Source organism: Rhineura floridana, chromosome 10 (genome assembly GCF_030035675.1).
Source record: "Rhineura floridana isolate rRhiFlo1 chromosome 10, rRhiFlo1.hap2, whole genome shotgun sequence".
Lineage (NCBI taxonomy): Eukaryota > Metazoa > Chordata > Lepidosauria > Squamata > Rhineuridae > Rhineura > Rhineura floridana.
In genome coordinates, this window is record NC_084489.1 from 22,293,234 (window position 1) to 22,312,751 (window position 19,518).

Consider the following 19,518-nt stretch of genomic DNA (forward strand, 5'->3'; position numbering starts at 1 on the left):
GGAAGCAGGAGGCAGGAATGGTCTGGGATCTCGCAAAGCATGTTACTTCCTCAAAAAAATAACGATTCCTGCCTGCTGACACTAGGTGGCAACGTTCCCATCTGATAGGCTGTTCTACAGGGAGAATAGCTCTTATTTAGAAAGGACAATTAACTGAATTAGAGCAAAAATATGGCAGCAAAGTTCCAAGAAGCCAAATAGGAATGAAGAAATGACCTGATAATCCCTTTTCCTACTAGAAAACATCAGCTACCGAAGCCCTGCTTAGGCTTTCACCCCTCTGATTGTGTGTTGGGGAATAGTGGGGCTGTGTTCACCAGCCCCTCTGTCACATTCTCACTGACCCTGCCTCTGATGGCTGCCTCAGGGTGGGGGAGATTTGAAGAAGGGAGCTGTTTGACATTCTTGGGCTTCCTGTGTGAATTAGAAATCCACACAGTGAGTATTCTAAATTACAACGAAGCCTACACCAGCTAGAGAAGACTCCCTTCTTCAGACCTCCCTTCCAAAGTGTGGCCAGGGGAAGGATGCAGAGCATGACAAGGATGCAGAGTAGGGCTGGTGAACACAGCTCTTCTTCTCCCACGATGGTGATTGCATGAGAGGCGACTGCTCTGTTAGGGCTAGAGTATGGCTGAGATGTGGTGCTCTTGTGGTTCTTGTGCTCCTGTGTACCTGAAGGGAGCTCCTGAAGACGGGGGCATTCATCATGGTGGGAGGAGCTCCACTGGAGGGGAAAACCGGCTACCACCCCTTGTGAGCATGCTCAGGGACTGCTTTTCGATCTGTTTATAATAGTTATCTGTATGACAGGCTTGGTTTTTTGAGAACACTCTGATTCGACAGTTTTACTCTAATTTTTTTTTTAAACCTCATTGCTTATTTCATGATTAAAAGGCTTGACCTTTTTGATTGGAGCTTTTTATAGAAAAATGCACCCTTGGGGCTGATGTTAATGAAACTGCTTACTGCAGCATAATAATATAGCACAAGAATGCTGATTCCAATCTAGCTGCCTGCTGGACGAGTGTGAAGAAGCCTTTTTGAAAAACCCTGAAGGGAAGCCCCGGCTTATTTACCATCGACTGGAAGATGGACAAGTCAGGTCGGATTCTGTGCAGCAATTAGTTGAGCAAGTTCGTTATGTGAATAAAACAAAGGTAATGAGAATTGCCCAAGGCTGGTGCATTCATCATCTTTATTTTTCTGATTTTGTAGTACTTGTAGAAGATGGTGTTAACAGAAGTTGTACATCACCCCCTTTTTAAAAAAGATTTTTTAGGATGGTGCATTCAGAAAGTTAATAGAATTGCATACATTAAGAAAATTGAATGCTACATGATCATGGAATCCTAAATCAATGTTGCTTCCCAGATATCATGTTCTCTCACACTAGAAGGGTCTTTAATAGAAGATATCTAGTGTCTTTTTTGGTGTCTTTAATAGAAGATATCTAGTGGAGAAATATCTGAAAAGGGAAGTTGCTTCTAACATTACTATGATAGTCCTCTTAGAAACAAGGTAACTTTTTTGTTCTTGGCCCTGATGAAATTTTTTATCTTCAAAATGTATTGAGATAAGTGCAGTGCACTTCTTTGGTTTTTTAAAAATGTTCTGTCCTTAAAATTAATTTGATTTAAAAAGTAGATACTTCGAAGTGCTTTTCTTTGCATTAATAGTATTCCTCTTCTATCATTGCTGTCCTTTATGCCATTGAGTTTGTAATCCAACTTTTGAATGGCTGTTCCGTATTGCAAGCTGTGTATGGTAGCTTCTTCTGCTGATCCACTTTCTTTTTCTTTTTTTAAATACAGTTGAACACTTTTTGTTGTGATCTTTAATTGTAAATAAGTTTGTATATTTATAGCAAAACATTTTTAAAAAAAGAAAAACAGTAGCCCATTTAGGCTTTTTATATAATCTGGAGATGTTACCATGGAGAACAGTATGCTGAATCGAATTTTATTTTTAAAAGTCTGCAAATCTTTTCTGAATAGGATACACAAGGCCTATAAGAATAACCCGCTTCTTAAGCTAAGCAACTATAAGGAGACCTAATCTTTTCAGAATCATTTCTCCTCCCACTCCAGATCATCAGCCATATGGGAGGACTAGAGGAAGGAGCACATGAAGTCTATAATTATGTGGAAAAGATCATAAAACAGGTATTTTCCCAACGACATTGAGGGCCAAGTGTTTAGTGAAAAAGTAACATATAAATGCTGTATTATTATTTTTTAAATGCAGTAAATCAACATGGTGTTTTGGGCTTCTGTTTGTATAAATAAAGTTGTTTTACATACTTTAAACTCTTAGATGTACAAAAATGCAAAATGTGAACAGGATGAATGGGTTTTTGCAAACAGATGCATCATGCAGGTGTCTTTGTCTGGGATCCAGGATTGGCCTCAGGATCATGTTTATACTTAATGGCAAATCCAGGTTTGTCTCTGCATATTGCGTGAAAGGGTAATGTTAATAGTTGTCTTTCAGAAAAATGGGTATCTGCCTTACTGCTGGTATTCTGAAAAATGTGCATTTATACTTCATGTCATATTTGTTTGTTTATTTTATTTATATATATCCCGTCCTTCCTCTCAGAAGGAACCCATTAACATCTAGGTACTTTTCTGATATGCTGGTCTGTCATTTGAAAGATTTTACAAACTGATGCTTGTGTTGCTTGAAGGTCACAGCTGAAATGCATAGCTCAAAAACAATACTGTTGCTGACTTTATCCCAGACTCACAACTTCCATCAGCCACAGGCAACATGGCCATGCTGTCTGGGTCTGATGGGCGTTGTAGCCCAAAACATCTGGGAGGCATCAGGTTGGGGAAGGCTGCTATATCCATTTACACTGGGAGCCTGAAATGATAGCCAGATTGTATTTTCTGGGCCCAGAGTGTGGTCTGAGAAGGTGACCAACAGAACTTATCTCTGGTAGCATAACCAGGCATAAATTCACTCAGTGATCTTATTTGGATTGAATACAATATTTATTTATTCATTCTAGTTATTTATTAGTTGCTTTTCAGGGCAAGCCCTTGCGAAGTGATTTATAGAAAAAAATAATACAATAGAACTTCAGGCAGAATCATTGAGTGTGTACAGATAAACAGATACACTTGAGATCATGAATTAGATAGCCTTTCCTTAAGAAAATGTTGGTTAAAATAAAAATAAATGTTAAGGCCTTCTTGAATGCCAGAACTGAAGGGGGCAAATTAATGTGAACAGGAAGAGAGTTCCACAACTGCAGGGTCACCATAGATAAGGCCCTGTGTTGTTTGTTTAGAAGACTACCAGGCACAAAAGCAGGATCACACATATTGGAACTTGCTTCAAATATGGGAGCAATGCAGTTTGGTTCATATGGATGTCACACTTCTTAAAAGTTGGGGAGTATTCATGGTGTATCACATTGCTCGTATCAAAAAGGATGGCAGTTCAAGATAAAAGTGCAAATTCTAAATTGATGCCCGTGAGTTATCCATTTTCTAGTTAAAAGGTCTCTTGGCAATCACAAATTGTTTAAGAGACAGGGCTCAATATGAATTGGGGTTCACCAGGTCAGGCTCAAAATCTGTTTTTAGTGGTTCAGATAAATGGGGGTACATAGTTTTCTACTCTGAATGAACTCTGGCAAACCTTCAGGTTGTATTACTTCAGGTTCCTCTCTCCTTTCTCCATTGTTTCATGGCAGAGGAGGAAATCAAAAGCTTTTGCTCTCACCTGTTAAACTAATCCCCATAATATCCAAAGTTGGGGAAACTATGGTTGCTTGAACTACAGTTGCTGGTCTGAAATCACAATTTGATCCTCGCTTGTTCTCACTAACTGCCCTGAGGCTGGACATCATGGAGAATCATGGTTTGTTTAAAATCAGAAATGTCCAATCTCTTCATTGTAGGCACAAAAGAGGAAGAGAGGGGGAGTGCATAAGCTCCAGACTTATGATTACTTCAAGTAGTTGGAATATCATGGTTTCGTGTTAAGTTTGAATTGGGCCGGTGCCAGTTCACAGGCCTGACACACACAAACTACTACCAAAGGATAGTGTCTCTTGAGTATATGTAGAGTGTTACCTTCAAAGCCAACATCTCATTTAGGTGGAGGGAGGCTTTTGGGTAAAAGTCCACAGCACCTTGTTCTTTGGAAATCACCCACTTGGTTGGGAAGAATCACTACTTTTTCATCGGATTTGCGTTTTTGCTTACACAGGATATATTGGGCTGTGAAATCACACAACTGGAGAGGAAAGATGTAACAGATAATGGTGAGCCCTCCATTCCTGAAGAGGACATTTTTGGAGATGTGCTGTGGGATGCACATGATGAACAAGAACAGATGGAGGCTTTTCAGCAGGCATCCAATTCAACATGTGAGCTAGGATTTGAGAAAGTAAGCTTGCCCCCCACCTTAAGGCAAATAAGAGTTTGTTTTCCTTCTCTTGCAGCAAGACTGCCACTCTCCAGAAGGAGTGGAAATTGAGAAGAGTCCTGGAGGCTTTTAGTCCTTAAGCTGAAGGAGGCCATATGTGTTAGGCAGATGACTTGTGGTTGGTTCTGGGACAAATGCCAAAACTACCTGTATTAAGGAGGAAATGTTACTGTATTCCATCTGACTATTTGCATTGCTTCCTACTATGTAACAGATATAAAAACTTGCCTTAAGTCTGGGATGCTCCCAGACAGGGACTCTCCAGCAGCAGTGCTGATTCTGCTAGTCCAAATGACAGATTAGGGGCTAGGAGGATTAACCATGGTTTACTGTGATGTGTGAATGGGACCAGTGTTTGAGAAAGTAAGCTTAGCTCTTCTCAGCCTTCCTTGAGAAATTGTGGCTACTACTTTTGTCAGCTAATCTGTGATTAAGACAAAACCATTAAGAATGGTAATGTAGACACAAGCCAATTAAAATCACTGGGACTTAAGTTAATATGGTTAGGACTGAGCTTTTGGGAGAGCCAAGAGGTGGTTACATTTACTTATAGTGCACAGAGCCTTAAGATCAAGTAGATGCATTAGTGCTTAGATTTTTGAATTGCTCTGTTTTTTGGCTTAACTCCTTGTTATGTTGTTTGTTTTTGTTCACAGTATTATGAACGTCTAAATGACTTGGTGGCAGCCCCAGCACCAATTCCGCCCCTTCTTGTATCTGGAGGACCAGGCTCTGGGAAATCTCTCCTTTTGTCAAAATGGTATAGTTTTAAGTGTTTTCCTCATTTTTTAAATTTTGCCCTGCCCCCATAATTATACCCAGTAAGTTGCAGCGTGTAACAGAGAGAAAGTAAACAAGAATATTACAAGTTTTTTCAAGGGAGCCTTTCAAAGCTGAACGAGATGTACCAGTTCTAGCATGACAGCTCAGCTGAAAGGACGGTGCACTGATAAATACTGTCAACAAGTCAGCCTTTGGGGAAAGGACAGTAGCTCAGAGACAGAGTGCATGTTTCACATGCAGAAGGTCCCAGTGTCAAAGTCCAGCATCATCAGGTAGGGCTGGGAATGAATCCTGCCTAAGACTCAGTACTCAGCTAAATGGACCATTTGTTTAACTTAGTGTAAAGCAGCTTCCTATGTTCCTGTACCGCCCCCCAATATTTTGTTCATAGTCATTGTCCTTCTCTGCTCATTTTTACAAGTAAATATAGCCATCTCAAAATATTAAAACCAATTAAAAATATAACAATATATTAATTGACCTTCTAGTAGATCGATAGCACCATGTAGGTGTCATAATGCGGCTACAAAAATGTGGGTTGATGGGAAACGGTATTCTCCCTTGTTCCTCCCCCTTCTCACTAGGATTCAGTTGCAACAGAAACATTCATCGAATACACTCATACTGTATCATTTTGTTGGGAAGCCTTTGTCTAGCAGTTCAGAGCCTGCACTGATCCTCAAACGTCTCACCTTAAAGGTATTTCCATTTTTGTGTGACTCTGTGAACGCTTTTTAAAGATCTGAATGCCACTGTGCTGAATAACAGACCTTGAATGTCCACTTTGATTGAACTTAATGGCCTGATTCGCACTTCACTGTGAGCCTTTACTGTGAACTTGCTGGCTCCTGGAGATGAGCTCGCACTTGCGTTGGGCCTTCTAGATTGGTGTGGGACTGCAGCTAAAGCAAAGGTTTGGCGTGGCATGTTATTGAACCCAGGATCATGGTTAAGGTATCTCCTCTTTAATTACAATGTGTAACCATGGTTAAGGAGGAGAGACCTTACCCATGACCCCAGTTTCGGACAATACATTAAACCAAATGTTGGCTTACCTGCCAGGCTGCATTGACCCAAAAAGTATTGGGAAGAGCGAAGTGGCTGCAAACTACTCCTTGGGAGCCAACGCATTCATGCTAAGCCATAGTTTGGCTCAGCATGACAAGCAAACACAGTTAATACCTGTTTTGTCTCAAATGCCAGTAAACTGCAAAAATAATCTTCGGGACACCTAAAATGTATATCAGAAATATCAGTTACTGTATAATGAAAAACTGTTAATACACTAATATGTTTTTTAGCTACTTCCAGCCATCTGGACAAAGAAGCAAAGACAGGTGGCATTTCTTCTGTTTGAGGCTTTAGGCAACCCCAGTCTCCATTTTTTAAAATTGGCAGCGTGCTGCATTGCTGCTGAGCTAGTATCTCCTGATTTAGAGGTATACGAGTATGTTTTGAAAATAATACCCTAATTCTAAGATCCAAGTGAAGCAGTATCTACTTCTGAAGCTATTCTGTTCTCGCCTTTTAAGTTGCCTTGGATGGGGGCCATATGTAAGCCATCTTGCAAAGTGTAAGTGTAGCAGTTGCTTAAAAAGATGTGAATATTCTTTTCTTTAAAAATAATTATTTGTGCTTGGTATTGATTTCATATGTGGGCCCTCAATCACCCCCCAGTCTTGTGCATTTGTGCTCTGCCTATGCGGTGACATTGTTCTGGGTTCGCATATGCCGATCAATACTAGGGATAAGTAGTGATGCAACACTTACAATGAGAGAGATCACATTCCCTGAATCAGGACCAGCAGCTGTCTCCTCTACCCGCCCACCCATGCTGTGTTCTAAAGTCTTTTCAGCCCCATTGGAAAGAAGTGGATCTACATGCTACACAGTGATACCCTCATTATATAGGGACAGAAATTTTCACTGGAAACCACTAGTTATGATGTTGCAAACAATAGTTTGGAGCAAATCTGTGAATCTGGCTATCAGTGCTAGAATAATGTATCAGTATCCAGTTCTCAAAACTTTATTATCCTTTTATGTGCGTTATGTGCCTTCAAGTTGATTACGACTTATGGTGACCCTATGAATCCTGTGGTGACCCTAAGTGGCCTCGGTGGCACGGAATGCATTTTACCATCTTCGTCTGGTAGCCCAACTACGCCCCTATCTGGACAGGGACGACCTCGCCTCCGTTGTTCATGCTCTGGTAACTTCAAGATTGGATTACTGTAATGCGCTCTACGTAGGGCTGCCCTTGAAGACAGTTCGGAAGCTTCAGCTGGTGCAGAACACGGCTGCCAGACTATTGACGAGGACCAGTCGGTCTTCGCATATAACACCTATTCTGGCGCATCTGCACTGGCTCCCTATTTGCTTCCAGGCGAGATTCAAGGTGCTGGTTTTGACCTATAAAGCCTTACATGGCATGGGACCTCAATACCTTGTGGAACGCCTCTCTCGCTATGAACCTACCCGTTCACTTCGTTCAGAATCTAAGGCCCTCCTCCGGGTACCAGCTCATCGGGAAGCCCGGAGGGTGGTTACTAGATCTAGGGCCTTTTCTGTGGTGGCCCCTGAGTTGTGGAACAGCCTCCCCAAAGAGGTACGCCTGGCGCCTACACTTCTATCTTTCCGGCGCCAGGTAAAGACCTTTTTATGCTCCCAGGCATTTTAATCTTTTAATTTTCTTAATCTTTCTACTTTTAACATGTATCCTTCTTAATTTGTGTTGTATTTCGTTTTTGTTGTGCTTTCTGTTGTTTGTTTGTACATTTTTTGTGATTTTTTACTATGATATATTGTATTTTATCTTGTTTGTTCACCGCCCTGAGAGCTATTCTGCTAAGGGCGGTATATAAATTGAAATAATAAATAAAATAAAATAAATGAATCAACGACCTCCACTAGCATCTGTTGTAAACCACCCTGTAAGTTCAGATCTTGTAAGTTCAGGTCTTTGGAATCAATCCATCTCTTGTTTGGTCTTCCTCTTTTCCTACTCCCTTCTGGTTTTTCCCAGCATTATTGTCTTTTCTAATGAATCATGTCTTCTCATTATGTGTCCAAAGTATGATAACCTCAGTTTCATCATTTTAGCTTCTAGTGACAGTTCTGGTTTAATTTGTTCTAACATTTGTCTTTTTCGCTATCCATGGTATCTACAAAACTCTCCTCTAGAACCACATTTCAAATGAGTTGATTTTTCTGTTATCCACTTTTTTCACTGTCCAACGTGCACATCCATGCATAGAGAATGGGAATACCATGGTCTGAATGATCCTGACTTTAGCGTTCAGTGATAGATCTTTGCATTTGAGCATCTTTTCTAGTCCTCTCATAGCTCCCCCCCCCCAGTCCTAGCCTTCTTCTGATTTCTTGGCTGTTGTCTCCATTTTGGGTAAAAAAAAAATTTTTGCTCAAAATTTAGACAGATTCCATCTCAGTAACTTGTAGCAGCTCAATTGGTATGCCATCTATTCTAGTGATTTGTTTCTTCCAAGTGTTTTAAGAGCAGCTTTCACCTCACATTCTAAAATTTCTGGTTCTTCTTCATACGGTTCCTCTGTGAATGAATCTGTCATCCTTGCATCTCTTCTATATAATTCTTCAGTGTATTGCTTCCATCTTTCTTTTATTTTATCTCTGTCAGTCAGTGTGTTCCCCTGTTGATTATTCATCATTCCTACTCTTGGTTTGAATTTCCCTTTAATTTATCTAATCTTTTGGAATAGGGCTATTGTACTTTTTTTTATTATCCTCTTCTATTTCTGTACAATAATTATTGTAGTAGTTCTTTTTGGCCCTGGATACTAGTTACTGTATTATTACATTTAGGGTTCTAACCATGGTTCTACTTTTGCTTTTGCTTTCCTTCTCTGTTTAACCATTTTGAATTTCGTCAGTCATCCATTGAGGCCTTTCTCTCTTTTTAATTATCCTTTTAGGAGAATGAAACCAGCCTACTGCTTTTTAATCCTGATACATCATAAAAGATTATCTTTAATTCAAGCATCTTTCATACTTCTCTGGAAAGAATTGTTAATCTTCTTGCAAAATATGGTTTTAATAAAACTAATTTCTTAATTTTAACAAAAGTGTATTTTCATTCACATCCTGTCCTTCTTTTACAATGAAAATGCAATTAACAAGAACTATCATGGGATCATGTATTAGAAGAATTACCTTAAATGTAATGTTTGTGTGTGACTCTGATTTATCAAAATTTAGATAAAGCATCATTGTGCTCATGTTAATAATTTTGTAGCTAATGCAGCATTCCTGGTCAGTCTCGCCTTTGACATTGGATCCAGCTAAACTATTAGAAGAATTTCCTCGTTGGCTGGAGAAACTTTCTCCTCATCACCAAGGCGGTATAATAATAATAATTGACTCTATTGATCGAATCCAGGTAATGTTTGCAATATTACATTACTGAAAAATGAGTTTAGAATTGCATAGATTATTGTTCATTTTATTGTTTAGCCCTTTAATTCCTATGGAATAATGCTGATTAAGTACTAATTGTGCACAAAGTGCTATTCGTTTTCTGAGAAAATTGAGCTCCTCTAAAATCAGCTGAAGTTTTTCTTTTAACTTTGGGGACTTGTGGGGTGAGTGGATTGCAGCCAGAAATAGAAATATAAAGAAACATGAATGGGGCTAGAACACAACATTGCATCTTGCAACACGTTATATAGAGTGGGCAGGAAAATCTTATAAATGTTCCAGACACAGACTTCGTGCTATGGGGAAGGGAAAACTTATGCTTTGTGTGGTTTTTCTGTGGGAGGCTACAGGAAACCCATGCATTTGTGTCTTTTGGAGACCACCAAGAGAGGAAAAAGATGGGGTGTGAAGGGCTGCCTTCCAGTGGGATGAAATCTGTTACTTTTAGCATGTGGATGAGTTGAATTTTGAATTCCCCTCATATTTTTCAGCAAGCTGAAAAGCATATGAAGTGGCTGATCGATCCCCTGCCAGTGAATGTAAGGGTTGTGGTATCTGTGAACGTTGAAACTTGTCCACAAGCATGGAGGTAAGTTTATTTTGGAGATGCTGTAAAGCAAACTGTGTTTAAGCTGTTCAGTTGGCAGAAGTCAGGCACAGGGGGGCTCTTTAAGTTGTCAACAAAATATTTAGTATTCTGTAAGACCCACTTCAATCCATAACTTGATGCTCAAACAGCACTTGTAGCATAATGGATGGGGGAAAGAGAGAGATGCAGGGAGTTGGCCTTTCCAGCTTGTGAAGGGAGGGAGGAATTAACTGAGCTGAAAAGGATCTAGGAGATGATTCAGAAGAGGCATGTGATCCTGGTGCCATACCACTTCAGATTGCAGGTGACAAGCCACATGTTTGCTTGCTGTCATATTAAAACATGTCTTGCATTTTGAACCTGTCTCCTTGGAAAGAAGGCTAGGTTAGAATTCTTCCTTACATCCAAGCGTTTGATATGCAAGGAGGGTTTTTTTAAACATAGAAATGCATCCAAACATGCAGTCCCCCAACCTGTGCTCTGAAGCATTAAAAGACCCAGAAATTGCAAGACTTTTGTTTTCCGTTTGTCAACATACAGTGTAAGCCTTTGAATGTTTGTTCAAAAGTCAGTGTCACTGTTTAATGGGGCTTGCTGTCAGGAAGGTGTGCATAGAACTGGCAACCTTAATCTGGAAACTTCCATTTCCCAATTTCTTAAATTACAGAGCAGCGCTGGAAGGAGGAGGCAACCTGACTGCTTTTTCTTTTATTAACTTTGAGGCAGCTGCAAACACTGCAGCGGTAGTAGGAAATGCACAACCATTAGTGACCATTTTAAAAAATAGCTGTGGTATGGTGAAAAAAAAGACTTCCTAAAAGTCATGGACACTAAGAAGGTGGTGTTTATACTTCCTATCATCAGTGGTGATGTGAGCACTGTGCAACTAGTGCAACATTTGTTCAGCCACACTCCATATAGTACTCCAAGATCCAACTGCCTTGTTACCTGGAAAAAGAATAGTATTTTTCAAGCAAAGATGTATTTGGGTCTGAGTGTTGGGAAAATGTGGTATCCTTCTGGATCCTGCATAGCAAATGAACACTGTGAATGAGTTGCATGATTATCTGATGTTGGGAAAGGTCTCTCACCCATTCTACCTCTTTGTGCAGCCCTGCTAATGGAGTTGGAACATACTAAGGAGTGTAGTACTTAGGTCTTTTAGTGGGAAATCCCCTTGGATGTGTAGAGCATTCCCTTCTTGGAAGAGATTGGAAGCCTCTTTCATACATATGGCTCTGAGATGCAACCATTATCTTAAACAAAAAGTTATCTTCTTCTACATCCTGCATGCTGTATGGTGCATTAATCTTGGGTGCGTGTATGCAGGGACTTGCAGTTCTTTGATACAGTCAAATGGTGTATATCAAAATGGTCTTGTCATTCAGAGCTCAAGAGTAAAAGTTTCAAAATTGTGCATTAGGTTTGTTTAAAATGCTTTTTATGTACTTGAATCCTTCCTCCACCCCAAATGTTACATTATCAGTTAAAGTGATTTACTGGTCTCTCACTGAAAGATTGTGGCCGACCCTTCATCTTGATCCCTTAAACGCTCAGGATGTGAAATCTCTCATTCATGAAGAATGCAGCTGTGCAGACCTGAAGCTAACAAAAGAACAGGTATTTATGCTTTGTATCTGTATGAATAGGTTAGCCTGGGAGGTATTAACTTTTGTCATAGTGAGATTCCTCAAGTAGAAAAGAGAACTCTCTCATCTTTCCATGTATAACTGAATTCTTTACTAAAATTGCTGTAAAATGTCAAAACCTGATAAAACAACAAGGCTAAAATGCACTCAAGGGGCACAATCCATTATGCATAAAATCCTTTTGGAATTAATATGTCGTCTGCATTTAATTGTGTGCTTTCCCCATTAATTTCAGTGTGACTTGTCATCCTTGTTGTCTGGATTGTTCTGTGATGACATGGGCTCTGTGCAGTAGATGCCTACAACATCTATGCAGAGACATTTATTTATTATTATATTTATATCCCACTTTTTCTCCAAGGAGTTCAAGGTAATATAGAAGGTTACCACCCATCCACCCACCTTTTAACTTCTCAACAACCCTGTGGGATTGGTTAAGCCGAGAGTGACTAGCCTAGAATCACCCTAGGCTTCAGGGCTAAGTGGGGATTTGAAACTTGGTCTCCCAGGTCACAGTCCAACATGCTAACCACTACACCCACTGGTTCTTACTCCAAAAAGCATTAGCTTTTATAGCATTGGATAAATGAGCAAGGAGAGAGAGTTCTGGTAATCTAAATATTCATTGGCCACAGAGTTTGCAAAATATTTCATTGCTTAACCAGTCATTAGCTTAACCCAGATATCTCGCCAAACCAAACCAAAGGCAGCTTAATTATGATTTAGTATGTTTGAACTGGCAGATCATGGTTTGTGATCAGGCAGCAAATTAGAAACTATGGTTTGAAGTAGGTTTGCAAACCATGGTCTCTTTTAACTATAGTTGGTGTAACGTTAGCAGAACATAGTTACTGTTACTGTTCTAGCTCAGGAGGCCCCTGCACCATTTGGGGTATTTAGCAGATGGAAAACAAAAACTACTCTGAACCATGGTTTGCTGGAATGTACAGAAAAAGTGTAACACATGGTTTGATGTGATGTCTTAATTGAATCACTACATTCTTCAAATTAGAGTCTGTCTGCAAGGCAGCTTGCTACCACAGTAAAGAAAGTAGAAAATAAAATGAGTAGATTGTGAGTAAGCACTTCTAAGAAAGTGTTGTGTCAATATATGTACATATAATATAAATAAGTGTACAGTAGGGCCCCACTCATACAGCGGGTTAAGTTCCGGACCCCCACTGTAAAGCGAAAACCACTGTAAAGCGGAACTCATTGAATGCGATGCCCGAAAACCGCCGTAAAAGCGGAACAAGAGCCGTATGAGTGGGGCTTTAGTCTAATTGAGACCGGTGTATTAGTGAATCGCTGTAAAGTGAAGTGCCGTAAAGCAGGGCCCTACTGTACCATTTTCCAATTAATATAACTGGCAAGGGAAGCAAGTAACTCTTCAGTCTGTTCTCTCACTATATATTTTCCCAGTTGTGAAAAGATCTGTGCAAATATGGGAACAATATACTTCATATAATCTAGCATGATGGCATTTGTAATATACTTACTTTACATTTAAATATATATATATATTGCACTGCATTGAGTATATTTAGTACACTAGCTATGATGTGTCACTGCAGTTTTGTGTTGTTCTACCTGTATATTTGTGTGTGATGTTTGGCACGATGTTTCTTCATAGAAAGCTTACTTGTGTGTACTGTATGTGTTCAAACCTACTCTAGGAGAAGAAGCTTGAGAAACACGGTCATTCTGCTACAACTTGCAATCCCCTGTATGTCACACTCTTGGGCAGAATGATAGCTGGGTATGTTGAAAGAATACTGAAACTGCCGTGCTTTGCATGTGTTCTGTTACATGGATTAAAAGATAAAACTGTGTTATTGCAACCCCAATAAACTAAAATCAATGAAATCCACTGTTTGGATTTCATAGTGGTGTGTTTCAGATATAATGTTTAGCCATTGTTTAGTATTACATGAGTGCTTCTTCTCATATGAACCAACCTGGGCCTTAAGGCTCTCTGCAGAGGCCTGAAGTGACCTCTCCTGTTGAAATTCACAGGGTGGCTTTTTTGGTGGTGCCCCACAATCTGTGGAATACTTTTCCCAGGGAAGCTCATTTGGCACCCACCTTTTTAGAGTCTTTTTGGCATCAGGTCTTTGCCTAGCTGCTATATATGTATAAAATTCATGTTGACTTGAAAAATATTATTACTTAATTTTGGTTAAAGGGCCATAGTTTGGCCATAGAGCATCTGCTTTGCATGCAGAAGTTCCCAGGTTCAATCCCCAGCATCAACAGGTGGGGATCCGTCTGAAATCCTGGAGACGCACTGCCAATCAGTGTAAATTATATGGAGCTATTTGTTTATTTATTTATTTATTCTCTTTATTTATACCCCGCCCTTTTTCCAAGTGGAACTCAGGGCGGCTTACAACAAACAAATACATATGATTAAAACATTCCAAATTCTACATTAAAATAAGATTAAACCATTAGCACGATTAAAACATTTAACAGCCACTTAAAATAAATAAAAACACATTAAAAATAGTGTAATTAAGCAATAAACAATGCAGCAACCTCTCAACGAACTGTCCTAACCAGCTAGAATGGATCACCTGTCAAATCAGGCCCGCAAGGCCAATCCTGATCTGGCCCATGGACCCAAAAAGGTCACTGTGTTAATATCTGAAATGGCCCACTGTATCTATAACAACTAACATAAAAAAACCATTTTTTTCTTGTCCCGAGTTTGGGCCCCCATCACATTATGGGCTGTACAATAGCTCTGCTTGAGATCACTGTGCTATCTCCAGTGGTAGTGGCTGTTGCCAGCCTAGCCAACCACACCAGTGCTACATCCTGAGTGAGACAGTGATGCTGTTACAACCCCACAAAAAAAGAGCAAAAAAGGCTGCATTCAGACATGGGGTTTATTGCATTAGTTTTATTAATTAAAATGGTAGCACTTCTGTCTTGATTTCAAACATTCCTTTCACACTGTGTATCTGTTGCCGTATGGAACTATGGCTTTTTGACCAATATACCGCCATGTCATGCTAAATTTCATTCACATCAGTAGGCGTCGTGTGACACAACAAATGTCATTGGACAAGTCGCTACTCCCCTGCCCTTTCCACAAATGCGCACTTCTGTTCCCACATCATTCCCCCATGAAAATGGTGGGAAAGGACTACTGTATATGCCAGTATACTGCCCCAAATTCTGTCACTTCTGCGACTTTCTGGGGTTGCAAACAGCTTTTTTCTGGAATCAATTAAAACTGAAATGAGCCCTAAACTTCCACTACATTCTTCTAGATTTCCTGAAGTAGCTTTTGTGTCATGTGAAAGATCAAATAAAATGCTGAAAGTATCAGGTAAGGAAATATCAGGAAAACAGAATAAACTGTCTTAGTTGGCACAGTAGTTGTGCATCTTGACAAGTGTCACAACAAGGCTCATAGAATCACAGTGTAAAACATTCACCACATAGATGTTTATGAACAATTCTTGTTTTTTTATACGTAACTTGGGACTCGCTCCGCTCAAACCACAATAAATACCTCCCTTGCTTTAGGCATTTCTGTGTTAGTAGCTTCAATTTTTTTATTTATTTAAAACTTTTCATATTGTAGGATTGTTCTACGTGAAGGCTTTTACTTTGTGCCTGATGTTTTGATGTCTACATGTTTTTCTAAACAAAATTTAGAAACCTATATCATCAGATGTTTTCAAGTGGTGAAATTTTGACTTTGTATACAAGTGCATAGCAGTGGCTGAACTCTGATAAAAAGTCCTTATGCATAGTAATCTAAATTTCCTTTAGATAAAATGTCAAATATATTTTCCTTTTAAATCCTTTGTTTCCTTCCCCTCCTTCCCATTCCCAGTGCTAGAAGTGCAGAAAATATTGACATAATCCTTCAGAAATGTTTCCAGTGCCAAGACACAGTGTCGTTGTACAAGCTAGTTCTGAGATCAGTTGAAGAATCCTTGAGAAGTGATAAAGACAAAAGCCTAATGAAAGAGGTAAGTTACCAAATCTGAGTAAGTTTTTTTAAGAAGTGTGTGTGTATTTTGATAGATACGATTTTCATTAGTAAAATAGAAAACACAGGGTGATGATAAGCTCATGGCCCCAAATCCAAAGTGTGAAATCCACATGCATCCTTTTTTTTCCCATGTGCAGGCCTGATATAACATGTGTACCATGTTGCACACATGGTAAAGAAGACCACATCCTACAACATGGCCATGCAGGCCTAACTTCTAAAGCCTCCCCATATGGCAGCCTGTATCCAAGGACACGTACTAGATGCTCTGTTTCCATAGAACATGGAAACATGCATAGCAACATGTATGTGTTATAATTTTGTGCATTATTGATGCAGTCCTTCATCAAAACAGAATTAAGAACTGTGCAATAATGAGAAATACAGGCCCTGTCTGCAGGCTTGCCATCTTAAAAGTAACAAAGTTTTCAGTTTCACGGCCAAATGTACAGTCAATGTGTCTGCAACACATGCTGGTTGCACCATGGCACAGATTGGTGGGGCAGCATTGCTACACAACACTCCACTCCCAATATTACTCCAGTAAAAGTTAGAATTAGGCAGGAAAGGAAGATAACCTGGCCTCACCCCCTTGAAGATGCTTAAACCCTTATAGATACAGCTTTTGTCCTTTTTGCCCCTGTGTTTAAGAGCCACACTATTAGGCAGGATAGAACTATTGGTTTACTAACCAGCTAACGAACCTATCATTTGCTCCCAAGCAGCTTGCAGCAGAAGCAATTTCAAACATACAGGCTTGGGGGAGGGTCCCTGTTTCCCCACCCCACCCATCATCCATTCAAGATTTCAGCCTCCAGCAGGTGCTTTTCCTTTGGAGATGGAATCCATTGAGGCAGGTGGTGGTGGTGGGAAGACCCTTATAAATATGTGTAACAAATAGTTTAGCCCTGCTGAAGCATCTGCTAGTTTTGTGTCGCCGCTGCTGTTATATTTATTAATGGTCACAGGGCAGTCTCAGAAAGCAGCAGATGATAAATCTTTTAATATGTTTGCCCTGTAGATGCTTTGCCTCATCAGTGTGAGTCACAATGGAGTGAGTGAATCAGAGCTGATGGAACTGTGTCCTGAACTGTCTTGGGAAGTGCTGGCCTCTTTAGTTTACAGTTTACACAAGATGTGCTTTCTGACATATGGCTGTGGCTTGTTAAAGTTTCAACACCTTCAGGTAAAAAGCTTTTGCAAAGGTATCAGTCACCTATCAGTTCCTGTTCATAATTACCACAGTTTAAAGTTTAGAGTATAAGGCAAGGTGAAAGAAGCTATATAATATCCCATTTCCCCCTTATTTTCAAGCACTTTCTACCAAACTTTTTAAGGTCAGTGCTATTTTTTGTGTTGTAAAGTGTGTTCTCATGAAGAGAAATTACAGTCCCAGTACTGATGGGAAAGTCTGTCTGTCTGTCTCTCTCTCTCTCTCATATACACACACACACACACGTGAGCCCCAGGCAATAAGCATTAAGTTCTTAATGTAAAATTTATTCCAGGGTTTTGGATTTACTTGCTTTACCAGTCTTAAATGCATTATGAGCTTTGGTTTTTCTGTTTTGCTTTCTGTGATGAGATTTGGAGATCATCAGTCCATAATATACCAGTCTGAGGGATTAATGCTGAAATCCTAAACCAACCTCTTAGGCAAGCCCCAACGATTGCATTGTAAGACAGCGGTTCTAAACTCAGTTACCTGGACATAAATCTAATTGAACTCAGTGTAACTTCTGAAAAGGCATGCTTAGGATTGTGCTGTACTTTACACAAAGGAGCCAATGTCATCTTTTTTTCAGGCTTGGGAAACAGTGAAGCTGGAATACATAGAAGAGGGTCAGAATGTTTTCGCTACTTCCAGGGAAAAACTGATAGACTACTTCACCATGCAGCTAAGGTACACTTTTCAGGATATAAGAGAAACAAATAACAAGTGTTTCTATAGCGCATTGGCGAAGAAACTGAGGTGTAAACCAGGAAGCCCTCATTTCAGTTTTCACATCTGGTGCAGATTCAGTAGATTGTCTTAGACAAGTCATTGTCTCAGGATTAGCTCTGTTTTTTTGTGGTTCCTAGGCAAGAGATGTGCAGTGGGGCCTTCTTCCCTCACCTCTGGTGCCCCTCTGTATAGCTCTACATAGGGCTAAAGAAGGAGAGGCTTTCAATGCATTGCTCTTTTTATTCTTGATTTATTTTTATCTGTCCTTTTTAAATCTTACTATTACAAATGGTTTTACCTATATTGTATTTTAAAAATATCATTTGTTTAGCTGCTTTGGATGCTATCTAGAGAGAGTGAGGGGACATAAATTGAAACAATAAATTTAAAATGGTTATGCACTGAGATGTTTTGCAGATTGTGCCATAATGTTGGCTGTAAAGATGATGATTTATTTTATTTCTCTGTGCATTTTGCTTTTTGTACTCCTGTCAGTGAAGAGAGGGTGAGTTGGCGGAGTGCAGATGAGCTTCCATGGTTGTTCCAGCAGCAAGGTGACAAACAAAAGTTACACAAGTGCCTGTTGAATCTCTTTGTATCTCAGAATCTTTATAAAAGGTAACAAAAAACACTTGTCTGTGCTTTTGTCTGCAGATTCTTATTGCTTGTTGGTTATTTCTAAATAAGCATGCAATCCTAGAAATGCACCAAAAAACCATTTTCCAGAGACATATAATGAATAACACAGGTATCTAATTCAAGCACCTCAGCTAGTCAGAGTAGGAAACCAGCAAAATACTGAATTCCATAGCTGAAGAGGTTTTGGTAGATTCGTCTTTTCCCCCCTTTTTTTGCAACTCATTCTCATTACCCCAAGGGTGTGTCTAAGATACAAAAGAGAGAACTCTGTCAGGGCCTTGGCTGCTATTATGCCAGCGCTGGGGGGAATTAAGAGGCCCGTACCCTGTGTCTTGATATGAGTAGTTGATGTGCATAAGTGCAGGAAGGCTCTGCAAAAGATTATGCAATTCACAATTGGGAGGACAAGCTAAAGAGCCTTTTGCCTTTGTTTTGGCTTACATAGTTTAGTGTAATAAGAATGAGCCTTGGGCTCATATACTCCTCTCTTCTTTGGCACAGCACAGTTCAGAAGCCTTTGGTTCCAGTTTAGATTAACTGCAGTTTAGTGTGTCATTTGAACCCTAAACTGTGATCAACATTAATTATAGTTTGTTTAAAGAAGCCAGCTTCTTAAACCATGGGTTGAAGTTGGCTTGTTTCAAACAATCCATAGTTAAGATTAAACACACATACTTAAGAGGCAGGTGCCGACACTGTACAGATTGTGGCACGCTGGGAAGACATTTATATTTCAGCAAGCATTTTAGGAATGTTATTTTTAATTTGGTCACTTTTAATACTCTTCATTTATGATGTACATTCTGTATTTTATTTTGTTGTTAATCACTTAGAGATCTATGACTATAGGTGATTCATAAATATTTTAAATAAGATTAACCACAGTTTGTCAGGTTCAGACAAGCTCTAGAGCTCCTCATGGCTGCAGCAGAGCAAGAGTGGGGACCCCTGAAGTCTGAGGCTCATGACAGCTCATTCTCACCATGCCAAACTATGGTTCAATATA

The 19,518-nt window shown here is 39.7% G+C and overlaps 1 protein-coding gene across 3 annotated transcripts in view; it reads left to right on the plus strand.

The window, feature by feature from the left end:
• Positions 1-19,518, plus strand: part of NPHP3 (nephrocystin 3) — a 51,283-nt gene that overhangs the window by 20,732 nt on the left and 11,033 nt on the right. For all 3 annotated transcript variants that reach the window (XR_009758277.1, XM_061587931.1, XM_061587932.1), the window contains exons 8-20: positions 1,013-1,160; positions 2,091-2,165; positions 4,225-4,404; positions 5,100-5,203; positions 5,811-5,925; positions 9,497-9,640; positions 10,170-10,267; positions 11,785-11,887; positions 13,593-13,675; positions 15,767-15,905; positions 16,950-17,114; positions 17,734-17,831; positions 18,369-18,491. Coding sequence is in view for 2 of the 3 variants with exons in the window: in XM_061587931.1 (XP_061443915.1) it covers positions 1,013-1,160; positions 2,091-2,165; positions 4,225-4,404; positions 5,100-5,203; positions 5,811-5,925; positions 9,497-9,640; positions 10,170-10,267; positions 11,785-11,887; positions 13,593-13,675; positions 15,767-15,905; positions 16,950-17,114; positions 17,734-17,831; positions 18,369-18,491 (1,575 nt within the window). In the remaining variant the exon portion in view is untranslated. The remainder of the gene's footprint in view (positions 1-1,012; positions 1,161-2,090; positions 2,166-4,224; positions 4,405-5,099; positions 5,204-5,810; positions 5,926-9,496; positions 9,641-10,169; positions 10,268-11,784; positions 11,888-13,592; positions 13,676-15,766; positions 15,906-16,949; positions 17,115-17,733; positions 17,832-18,368; positions 18,492-19,518) is intronic.